Genomic DNA, 12749 nt, shown 5'->3' on the forward strand with positions numbered 1-12749 from the left:
TATAAATAAGCAAATCAAAGTGCAGCATTTGGGAATCCAACTGAGAATTTGAAAACAATCCCCATATATTTCCTTCAAGGACACTGACCTCCTTGAGGAGATCTCTGCCAGAGAAAATGAAATCAAATCTTCAAGGAGTTTAGTGTTTTAAATAGTGGAATTATTGCAGTGAAATAAGCAAATCAAGGTGAAGTGCTTAGACAATTTTAATTCTGAATTGATTAGTTGGTCAGTTTAGGAAATGAGGATGAGACTCCCTGTAGACTGCAAGTAAAACAAAGGGAGTTGCTGCAGGCTATTATTGACATCCATCTTTTGTATTTAACGTGGGGAGCCAAAGCTTACCGTGGGCATGGAGGGGAAGAAAATTAAACCTCTGTGTTTACACTGCCTGAATTCTACAAGCATGTCCAAACTGAACAGTATTTAACCACAGCAGTAGGAAAGTCAAATAGTTAAATTAATCAAAAGAAATTAGCCAAGTGCTTATTCTTCTCAAGTCAGTGTATTTGTCACTATAGAGATTTTTTTAGAAGCTTTTTTTTTATTAGTCAAATGAATTTATCACATCTATAGTTGTATAATGATCATCACAGTCCAATTTCACAGGATTTCCATCCCACAGCCCAAGCACATCCCCCTACCCCCCAAACTGTATCATCCAGAGACCATAAGTTTTTCAATGTCTGTGAGTCAGCATCTGTTCTGCAAAGAAGTTCGGTCTGTCCTTTTTTCAGATTCCACATGTCAGTGAAAGCATTTGATGTTGGTGTCTCATTGTTTGGCTGACTTCACTTAGCATGGTAATTTCTAGGTCCATCCATGTTGCTAAAAATGCTGGTATTTTGTTCATTTTAATGGCTGAGTAATATTCCATTGTGTATATGTACCACATCTTCTTGATCCACTCCTCTGTCAATGGACATTTAGGTTGTTTCCATAGAAGCTTCTATTTAAAGGGAAATATTTGAGTTTCCTCTCCATAATAAGCTGAATCTCTAATTGTGGGAATAAGACCTATTCAGAAAAATAATTAAGGCAGGATGAATGCTGAATAAATGGAACATACTACTATTCCATTTTTCAACCAAAAAAAAAAAATCATTGAGTTCCTCTGGTGTGCCAATCATTGTGCTAGGTGCCAGGGAAGGAGCTGGCTCAGATATGGTCCCTAAACTCAAGGAATGGTGGAGGGAAAGCAAATAACTGAAGTAAATCACACAGGGACTAGTTTACCAGAAAGCAGTTGTGGTTGATTTAACAGAAAGGGCAAAGGAAAGAGGTGACCTAAAGGCTGAATCTGTAAGGCCAATCAAGACTAGAATTCTTTGTTGTCCCTTCAACCCCCATCTGTTTCATTTTAGTTATTCTCATGTTTCCCAGTAGTGAAACTGGGAGAGACTGTTTTTGGCCCATTCCTGCCTCTCTTTTGTCCCCACTCCAAGCGTCAAGTAGCAAGGAGGGCTTTGGAGTCAGAAATAGCTGGATTCGACAAAACTCTACTTAAAAGAGACACGTGCACCCGCATGTTCATTGCAGCACTATTCACAATAGCCAAGACATGGAAACGACCCAAATGTCCATCGACAGATGATTGGATTCGGAAGATGTGGTATATATATACACAATGGAATACTACTCAGCCATAAAAAAGAATGACATCATGCCATTTGCAGCCACATGGGTGGAACTAGAGAATCTCATACTGAGTGAAATGAGCCAGAAAGACAAAGACAAATACCATATGCTATCACTTATAACTGGAATCTAATATCCAGCACAAATGAACATCTCCTCAGAAAAGAAAATCATGGACTTGGAGAAGAGACTTGTGGCTGCCTGATGGGAGGGGGAGGGAGTGGGAGGGATTGGGAGCTTGGGTTTATCAGACACAACTTAGAATAGATTTACAAGGAGATCCTGCTGAATAGCATTGAGAACTTTGTCTAGATACTCATGTTGCAACAGAAGAAAGGGTGGGGGAAAAATGTAATTGTAATGTATACATGTAAGGATAACCTGACCCCCTTGCTGTACAGTGGGAAAATAAAAAAAATTATAAAAAAAAAGAAATAAAGAAATAACTGGATTCATAGACTGGCTTTACCACCTCTTGGCTGTATTTGGAATGGTAATACCTACTTTAAGGAGTAGTTTTGTGATCTAAAGGAGATTACTATATGGAAACATCTAGTATCATGTCTGCTGATTGCTTTTCTTAATATTCTTCATTAGGTGAGGATGATGTAAATGAGATGTAAGCAATAACTAGGAGAGAAATTTCTTTGGATGAATTGTTCGAGCGTGGTAACGAACTGCACTTTGAGGTAATTGGAGAGAAAAGATTCAAAAGTTATGCCAAGATTAAGATCTCTTTCTGGGTGTTTTGAGAAAGGAGACTAGGAAAAAGCATGAGTGAATGTTAAAGTGTAACTACGGAGAGAGATGGAAGAGCAGAAAGCGTTGTATCATTGAAGCCACGATAAGGAATTTTGATGAGGAGGAAATGGCCATCTGTTGCCTGCTGCTGAGAAATCAACGAAGGCAGCGCCCTGCTCGGGGGGAGACAGTCAAGGAACTGACCAGCACTTGCACCATCTGGAGTCTAAAGACCTTCTTGAATCGGGTTCTCCTGGGGCCTCTCGCCAGCCCACCCTAGTTCTGGTCCTGCAGTGAGGTGACCCCTGAGAAGAGTCACTGGGTTTTGCAATCTGGATCATCTCAGTGCTATTGTGAGTAGGAGACATGAAAAAGCGAGCTTACTAATAATTGTGAAATGTGAAAAGCCCAGAGGAAGCTTGTGTACTGGTTTTTTTTGTTTGTTTTTGTTTTGCTTTACCTGCGGCAGTGTACTGGGTTTTAGATGTGACAATTCAGAAGGGACAGTAGAACATCCGCTTGGAATATGTCTAATAGACAGCTAGAAGTGTCAGAATAAAAGAGCATAAGGTAATGTTTGAGGTCGTTTCCCCATTGAGGCGAAGTTAAAGGCACAAGATGACTTTAATGTCTGACACAGGAAAGTGTAGGAGACTGAGTATTTGAGAGCTGGGTAGAGGATGATGATGAGATGAGGAGAAAGCCCAAGGACAATTTAAAAAGGAGAGCCTACATATGCAAATCAGAGAAGGGACCAAAACTAACATGATTCCACTATTGGATGCTGTAGAAAGGCATAAATGGAGTATGGCTGCGGTGGCAGAATTTGGTGGAAGGAATAATTGGGTTGTGAAAAAGGTAGACAGCCAGTGTAAATTAGCCTAAGAAATGAGGTAAAGGAAGACATAAGCATGGAAGTGGAAAAAAGAACCAGGTTAAAACCAGTTTTTCAAAATAAGAGATGAGAGAGGAGACTCTAAGAAAGATACCATTCTGAAAAAGAAGCAGAGAAACTTGAGGTCTTGGAGGAGCAGAAATGTACAGGATCAAGATTAACTTTTGGGGGTTTTCAGAAAGAAAATGCGAATCTTCATTGTGGGCTCCATTGTACTGGGGAATGAACAGCGTATTGATTCAAATAATTAGAGCCAGAAGGGAGACATGAAGACAAAGCTTATGCCATGCGGGCTTGATATTCTTCGTTGAAGGCGTTTTCCCGGTCCGTCCCCTCCTTACCCCAGGTTATTCTATTTAAACAGAGCTCTGATATCCTGGCCCTGTAATTAGAATTTATTTGCTCTTGCTGAGATTTTGCTTTCAGCTCTGATTTATTGAGATTATTGCCTCAGCTCGCCTTTTTTGTTTCATTGTGCTTTGGTCCTATTGGCTTAGAGGTTATGTAAAATTAAACAACAAGCACATAGATGGATTCATCTGCTTGCAAGATATCATTTTATTATAAATGTTGAAATTTTTTATCTCCCCCATTGTTTTATAGCCTCTCAAACCCTCCAAAGAATACTAATAATCCTTCTTCATTATGATTTCTGTTGTATTGTTTTATTGTTTATGGAGAATTAATTTATATTTATGTACTAAAATATAACATTCCTGACATCTTTTTATAAATACTGAGAAATATACTTGTCATATGCTTGTGGGTTCCTCTTCTACACATGTGACAGCACAGCTACATCAGTTTAATTGACCTTGGCAATCTGCATCTGCTAGTGATGTGTCCCTGAGGGACGGTTTCTGCAATTTTAAGCTGTGGCTTATTGAGGAACTTGTGTGTCACAATACAATTAAGTCTATATAAAAAAATCATTTCATGCATAACATTAAGTTGACTAAAAGTTCCTATTTCAAAACCATTTCTCGTTTTAAAGCCACCTCAGAGTGTCTTTGTTTTTTAAATAAGCTCATTCGTACATAGTAGTAATTAAAGCAGAAAATTAACATAAATCTCGAATGTTTGTATGAATTAAGGATGTTTTCATTCCTATTAAAGGCTGCATAAAATTCCAGGCACCATATCATTTAACACATTTCTCTCCCATTTGCAGAATAATGTAGACTGTGAATAAGCACGTTTTGGGGTTCTTTTTCAAGTTCTTTTTGTGTTCATCTATGGAGATACTGGGACATATGCCACGGTCTCCCTCAAGATGCAGTCTCATGGAAATCTGTGGGAAAACTGTGTATGATCATAACAGAAAATCCTTATTCCCCCACCCCATTATTTTATAAACAAGAAAGAAAAAAAAATACAATCCTTCTATTAATATTCATTTAACACTTCATAGGAAATGGCAAGCAGTTATTTGGTTTGCAAATGTAAATATACATTTTTCATCCACTTATGCTTTCACTCCTTCCAAGCTAGATAAAGGCAGAACAGAAGATATCCTTCTGAGATTTATTTTTATTGTATTCCCAGTTAAATGTATCAGTAGAGATGTGAGAGAGCTGTGAGGAGTTTATAGAAGGATAATTACAATCATGAGGAGGATGAAAGTCTCCCTCATAAGAAGCAGCTAAATAAACGAACTCCTTTCAGACAAATTATGAATAAAAGCACATGGATTTTTTTTTTCTTTACTGAATCCTTGATTTGAGTTCAAAGTTAAATACTTTTCAGCCTTAAAAATGTGATTAAATAACAGACGTAACTACTATATTTTGAAAGAATCATTGCCATCATTAAAAGTGTTACATGGATCCGTAATCAGAATCAACAAAGTTACAAAAAATTAAGGAATCCCTTTCTGTACCTCATACTTAAATATTGAGCCCACTGTGCCGAAAAGGAAATAAATGACCCTAATCATTTGATGTTCAAGTTGCAATGAACAGTCATTCCTGTGCTGGCTGCTTAGTACCAGTGATTGAAGACATTTCTGACCCACTAAAGCATTGCTTATGTTCTTATGAGTTGTCTGTGTTCTACTTTTTCAGTGACCCTTTGTCATTTGGACAAAGGACAAGTTAAATCAAACATTAGATATGAAAATGCAAGCCAGTGATCTCTATTTTGACTGATGCGTTTCTATGCTACTTAGAAACATCATAACCAATGGCTTGACCTCTTCTTTTTTTCCCTTTCCTTCTTTCTCTCTGTCTCTCTCTTTCTTTCTTTCTTTCAATCTTTTTAGGGCTGCATGCGTGGCATATGGAGGTTCCCAGGCTAGGGGTCAAATTGGAGCTGTAGCCTCTGGCCTATGCCACAACCACAGCAACACCAGATCCAAGCCGCAATACAACCTACACCACAGCTCACAGCAATACCGGATCCTTACCACTGAGTGAGGTCAGGGATCAAACCTGAGTCCTCATGGATGCTAGTCAGAATTCATTTCCACTGAGCCACGACAGGCCTTTCTCTATTTACTTCTTAAATGAAATTATGAGCATGTTACACTTGATGGCTTCTGAAAAGAGTTGGTGGAAAATTCAGTCGATAATTTTCAAAAGGGGGCTAAGATAATTTTTGATATAAGAAAAAAATTAATTTGTTTTGGAATACAATGTCAGACTTGTTTGCTTACTGGTGAAGTTAGTTAGATATTACAAATGATGGAAAAATTAAAACAGTTGATAATCCAGGTCCAAGACTTTGTTAGAATTGAATCAAATACTGCAGAAATAGAGAATATTTTTAAAAGTAAACATGAGTATACATGAATATTTAGAGACATAAAATAACAATGTGCATGCAATGGAAAGACCTATGAATAGAACAGTGCTTTTGAATTCATAAAGAAATTCCTACGTTGGCTTATGGGTTGATGCTAAAATATTTTAAGAAATGCAAGGATTACTTATTAAACTTCTAGTAACATCTCATGACTATTTATTGACTGAGTTAGTAATGGAACTCTAATAGTCAATTGAATCATACTATGTGTATTTTTAAAGTAATAAACATTATAATGCACATTACTCAAGAATTTTAATTCAGCAAGCATTTATTCGGCACCTGTGGTTTATAGTGCACTACTTCTTATGTTATGGTTCAAGTTTTGTAAGACCTGAAGCTTATATAATTTGAGGACTTTTCTATAAAAAAGAAAAAATTTATAAATTCAAATTTAGGCACAAGCCCTTGAAAGAGGCCCATGCAAGTGAGGGACCCTGAAGCTTAAGCTTCAATAACTTTACAGTATATATGTCTTTGACTCTAATAGCTGCTGTGGGAAATCAAAGATAACTAAAGCATAATCCCTGCCTTGCTCAAGCTTAGAGTGAAATCTGTACTAACCTTCAAGGATATTCCTGTAAAAAATGAGAAAAATGTATAAAAGGGCTTTGATCTCCTAGTGAAATAATTTTGAATTCCTTCTCATTTAAAAAACATCTTTACTTCAGATCTCTATATAGGACAAGGTTGTACCAAAGTCTTGGACAAGTAAGGTCATTTTTTATACAGGAGAATTATTTTTTACCCCTTGCGCTCATGCACGTGTGTGTGCGTGCGCGTGTGCGTGCGCGTGTGCGCGTCTAAAGAACACACGTTCAATGACAGTGTGTTACAATTATTATAATAGGTTGAATTGACAAGCCATGCTCACTGTTGACACTTTTGCAACTCAGCTAACTGTCAACAGATGGTAGCGATGATCTGTTATGCAAGGGGGAACAAATAATAAAGGTCTCTTTTCATGTGACCTTTAAAGACATTAGAAAAATCTTCTCAAAATGCCATTCTGCATTGAAAATAATTACATGAATATTTAATTTTACTCTCAGTGAAAGGTAAAACCGCATCAGAGATGCAAACAATAGGAGATTTTTAAATAAAAATCTGAGCACGATAGCATTGATCCATCTACTCATCCATCCACCCGTCCACCCGTCCATCCATCCACCGTATTGAGTGTCTGCGCTTTAAGCCGTGCTGTCCTCGGCTTGGTGGTACAGTGGTAAGAAGCATAACATGGACACATGTTTGTGCTCATAGTCTTGTAGAGGAAACACAATCAACAGTAGTCCCTTAGTAGTTTTCTAAAATTCTAATATTCTTCAAGCAGAACACTATGAATATGTACCAAAGTTTATTTTTATGATTTTTTATTGCTCAGGAAAAAAAAATGGTTTTAGGTGTCAAAATAACATTTTTTACCTTAGGCTATTTTATTTTAAATGTAACATTAATCTTTTCAACAATGAACTTTCGTCTTCAAATATCTTCTTCTTTAGTTTATGTTCTTATATTTTCTTTTCAATTGGAGTTAAGAAAAAATAGCTCCCTTATTCTATCCTGAGAAACTTAAGTTCATTGCATGAATACCTAGAAAGAACATTTTATCTTAAATACTGGCTCAATTTGCTCCATCGTACACGATGCTGTCTGCCTTTCCTCATTTCTTCTCTAGATCAATCCCTTCTTTAACTTACTGTCTTCTGTCTCTTCCAGATATCCAGATCATGTGTCTAGTCAAAGTTTCCTCTAGATATTTTTCTTAAAAGAACTCAGCCTCTTCCTTTTCCATGACATGTTTAGATTCATTAGAAAACAGCATATTTAGCAGATAATTTAAACCTCTTTTACAAAGCAATTTTCACAAAGAACTAATGTTAATGTTTGAAGTTGTTGATTTTTACAAAATAAACAGAACAGAAATTGCTGACTAAATGTAACTCTATTCTAGGTCCATTAAATAACTTAGCATTACATGAAAATAATTTGGTTAAAATGTAGAACTTTTCATCTTGTTTCATTTATGAAACTTGTTAAAGGAAGAGATTTGGCCGTTGACTCAAATCCACAGTATAATTTACACCTGTGTCACACAGGTATACATTTGGAATAATATGAGTAATAAGAAACCTTTGAAATAATGGTTATGGACAAAATTTTAGGAATTGCACTTTATAACTATTAAAATATTTGAAGGGCTATATTTTCCTTCTTCATGGATCCATTTTTCTTAGACATAATTACCAGATATGAAACATTGCCCAAATCTGTGGTCTTTAATAGCTACACATGAGTTTTATTTTGATTTGGCTAAGTCAGTATACTTTGAGTGCATTGTTAATTCAGACATTTTATTAACTTTCCATTTTTATGGTTCATTAAAAACAGTTATTTGAATCCCTGGAAAAATAATTATAATTTTTATTAATTTACAAATTAATATTATGTGGTGCACAGATTAGTCATTGCCTGTTGTCTTTCACTTTTTTCCAGTAAAAGAAGCCTTGAGCCCTATAAAATTTAACAGATGGGATCTCCCAGAAGTAGATCCAGAAACTATGCAAACCAGTGAACCATGGGTGTTTGCAGGTGGTGATATCGTTGGTATGGCTAACACTACGGTGGAATCCGTAAATGACGGAAAGCAGGCCTCCTGGTACATTCACAAATATATCCAGGTAGGTATTGGCCATAACTTTTCACTAATTTCTTCCAATAGATAAGCACTTCATTTATTTTTGCTGCTCATTCATATGAGCATTTCTATAAGGGGTATAATAGCTATATATGAAATATATATATGAAATATGTCACCTACATATTTGCTTGGATAAGAATTTTTATGTGGAATGGATAGCAGAACTGTTTAAATGATTGAAAATTCATTGTACATTTCTATTAGTGTTCAAAATATTTAAAGCTATGAATAATACATTTATCAAGTCTGGGTGGTGCACAGGGTGATATAGGATCTATATTCCTAGTGATCTTGCACAGTCCAGAAAATTATGTTGTCGTTCCACTGAATCAAATGAGTTCCTATTCACTTCCCAAATTATGTGTACCTAACTAAAAAGAAAACAAATATTTTATCAATCTCAGTTGTTATTTTTTTCACTATTTCGTTTTATGATAAGAATGCAAAATATAAAATGATAAAATGTAAAGTTAAACATACTCGGTATAATAACTTTGTGGTCTTGAAGAAAAAAAAACCCTAACTACTAGACTCCAGTTATCTTACTTTTTGATGAAATGCTGTACTTTCTTCCTGCTTTATAATTTAAACGTAGACACAGTGACCTCATTTACATAAAATGTTTCTGCAAAAGTTTGCTCTTGTAAATAAAACCCGTATTCTTTCTTTCCTATCCAGGAGAGGCTCTCAATTCATAATACACTTCTTGTCTTCCTTATTTGGGTTTCTTTGGTTTCTCACACGCTAACGAAGTTCACTTTGTCTTCAGTGTTTCCTTGAATTTTTCTTTCTTTCTTTTTTTTTTTTTTTTTTGTCTTTTTGGCATTTCTTGGGCCGCTCCCGCGGCATATGGAGGTTCCCAGGCTAGGGGTCTAATCAGAGCTGTAGCCTCCCGCCTACGCCAGAGCCACAGCAACGCAGGATCCAAGTCGTGTCTGCAACCTACACCACAGCTCACGGCAACGCCGGATCTTTAACCCACTGAGCAAGGGCAGGGACCGAACCCGCAACCTCATGGTTCCTAGTTGTATTCGTTAACCACTGCGCCACGACGGGAACTCCTGAATATTTTTCTTCTTCTTGGCCATGATCTTTTAGTCTGTTCGGTTGTTGTCCTACTCTTTCTGTAATTCATCCGAGACTATTTATTTGCTAGGTAGTGCCTGGGCTGGTACTGATTGCATCATATTTTATGTTCAATTAAACTACCTACTGCCACCCCCCTTGGGCATCTCTGATTAGTGGGGCTTGAGATTTGGGGATCTGGGCCAGAGTGTAATGCCCAGAAAGCGGGTATAACCAGCCTGCTGGTTGTTCATAGAGACAAAGGTATGATTTAGAAGGTGGGGTTTGGGGAAGATGACAGATCTAAAGTTAAGAATGTCATCCAGATTAGTCATAAATAAGAAGGGATCAGGCTAGGAAGAAAAGGGGGAAAGAAATGCAATTTTAACAGAGATCCGAGAACACAAAGGTGATGTGTTGGTAGTGGTTTCGGCTCTAGCGTCTGCAGCATCTGTACCTTGGGGAGTTCCCATGGCCTCAGAGGTACCAGCAGGAGCAGTTCAAGGTGTTGCTATGAGCTGTGGTGTGGGTCACAGATTTGACACCTAGCCTGGGAACTTCCTTATGATGCCACATGGCCCTAAAAAGCAAAAATAACAACAACAACAGCAACGACGACAGGAAACCATAGTTGAAAGATTTACACTAGTGTGTCCCCACGCATATTTTTCTCATAAAACAGCACTGCTGTATACACCCTTATTTATGAGTTATTTATTTAAATTTTCTTTTCTTCTCTCTTGAATCTGTCTGGTCAATCCTTATCCCTTTCATACGCTTTTTTAAATTTACCTATTTTTTTTTCTGTGGAATACAGTTTTTGGTTGACCGGACATCTCATTGACTGGTCTGACAACTCCTTGAAAAAATGAAAGTGGACTCAGGAGAAGAGAAATGGTTTTCATGCTAGGCCAGATAAAGCCTAGTGGAAATGTGAATCTGGTTTGCAGAAGTAAAAATGGCGAGAAGGCTGAGATGTTAGAGGGATTTGAAAAGATAAAACTGAGCACAGGCCAGTGGAGAATGGTGTGCATTATTTTTTCTAAATGTTTAAATCCATTTTTTTTTAATTAGAAGACATGGAGAATATTTACTATATTGTATGATGATTGTGGTTTTGTAGTCCTTCAAAATTACCATTGGGAAGGAATTTTGTTTTTGGACCACCCCATGGCATATGGAGTTCCTGAGCTAGGGATCAGTTCTGAGCCACAGTTGCAACTTACGCAGCAGCTGTGGCAGCGCTGAGCCAGGAATCAAACCTACCTGCTGGCCCTGCAGAAATGCCACTGATCTCATTGCCCCATGGTAGGAATGCCCAGAAGAATTCTCAAGTTCATTATTTTACTTCGTTGTTATCTTTCTACTTCCCTGAATCTGATAGGTGTATATTGAAAAAAAATGAACAGTTATTTACTTGGCTTCCACTTATTTATGAAAGGAAAGACACATCTTAGATATGATAAAAAAAGTGCATGTGTTTTAAATATATATATATACACACACATCATACATATATATGTGTGAATCTATATATCTATAGCTGTCTCTCTATATATATATAAATATAGGGATGATAGTGTTTAAAACACAAAAATGAAAAAGTTGTGACCAGTAAGAGTTTTGGATTTGGCTGAAGGATTCAGACCTGTCAAACAAAGCATTGCATTTTAAAAATGGAGTAGAAATTGAAGGTAGGTAAAAACCTCTGTCAGGTAAAATCAGCACTTTCACCATTCTGCAAGGGTGTTGGATGCAAAGAGCTAAGCAGCAATGAGACTGAAAAGGAAGGTAGGGACAGAGTGGGATTTTTCTCTCTCCACACTGTCATTAACTTAGTTGTGCCCCGTACCACCTCTTAAAATTGCCTCCAATTTCCCCTGTCCAATCTGATGCCCCGTACTACAACCAGAGTCATCTTTCTAGCATACAAATTTGATCATAATTTCCTCATTTAAAACTCTTCAGAGGCTCTTTTCACTCAAGGTAAAGCCTAAACTTCTGTGATACCAATTGGAATTTTCCCCAACACACTAAGATTTTTCCTGCATCTGGGCCCTTCTTGACCCCAGACCCACTCATTTCATCTGTCTGCTTTCTACTTTCTTTCAGATTTTGCTTCCTCCTAGTATGTTCTTTACCTGCCTGTTGCCCTGACTAAAGCCTTCTTCCTGGTCTGACTCCACACAAGCCAGTGATATGCTTGTTTATTGTTACATCATCAAAATAAAAGGCATATTCATCTATTAAATAGGAAGAATACATAGATATAATTGATTTGAAAGGAATTTAAAGCAGAGTTAAGAGAGTGGACTTGTTTTATAGAAGTCCATTAGCACTATAAATAAATAGTTTTCTTATAAATGTAGCATGTGCTTAGAAAAATTTCTGTAACACTTGAGGTATATTCATGAAAGAAGGTTTATAATGCCTTGTGTTATGTCATACATTAGTTTAGGGAAAAATGAAACACTAGATGTTGGACTTTAAAAATTGATTTTATGCATACATTTCAGTATTAATTCATGCATGCAACCATTGCAATTGGATATTTAGAATTTCTTTGTAATTTAAATACATTTTCATATAAATGTGATTTTTTTAAAAACACCCATGTTGAGATTTCAGAAATTCTCATGCTTATCTAAAGAGAGCTTCACTTAAATTGTATTAGTTAATTTAATCAATTACCATGTATTGAGTACCAGTGATTGGGCCTAACATTTGAATTTGTCTCTGTACCAAAGTGAATAAATGAGAAGTACAATATAGTGGTTAGAAATTTGGGCTCTGAACTGAACAGGCCTGATTTCAGACTCAGTTCTAATACTTTCACACTGTATGACCTTAGGAAAGTCACTCACCTCTCTAAGACATGGTCTTCTTAGGAGTAAATAAATGGTTTCC

General features: G+C 36.7%; 1 protein-coding gene across 2 annotated transcripts in view; it reads left to right on the forward strand.

The window, feature by feature from the left end:
* Positions 1 to 12749, forward strand: part of DPYD (dihydropyrimidine dehydrogenase) — a 787163-nt gene that overhangs the window by 380863 nt on the left and 393551 nt on the right. For both annotated transcript variants that reach the window (XM_047785224.1, XM_047785223.1), the window contains exon 12: positions 8573 to 8757. In XM_047785224.1, coding sequence (XP_047641180.1) covers positions 8573 to 8757 — 185 coding nt within the window. The remainder of the gene's footprint in view (positions 1 to 8572; positions 8758 to 12749) is intronic.

This window comes from Phacochoerus africanus, chromosome 6, assembly GCF_016906955.1.
Source record: "Phacochoerus africanus isolate WHEZ1 chromosome 6, ROS_Pafr_v1, whole genome shotgun sequence".
In the NCBI taxonomy this organism is placed as follows: Eukaryota; Metazoa; Chordata; class Mammalia; order Artiodactyla; family Suidae; genus Phacochoerus; species Phacochoerus africanus.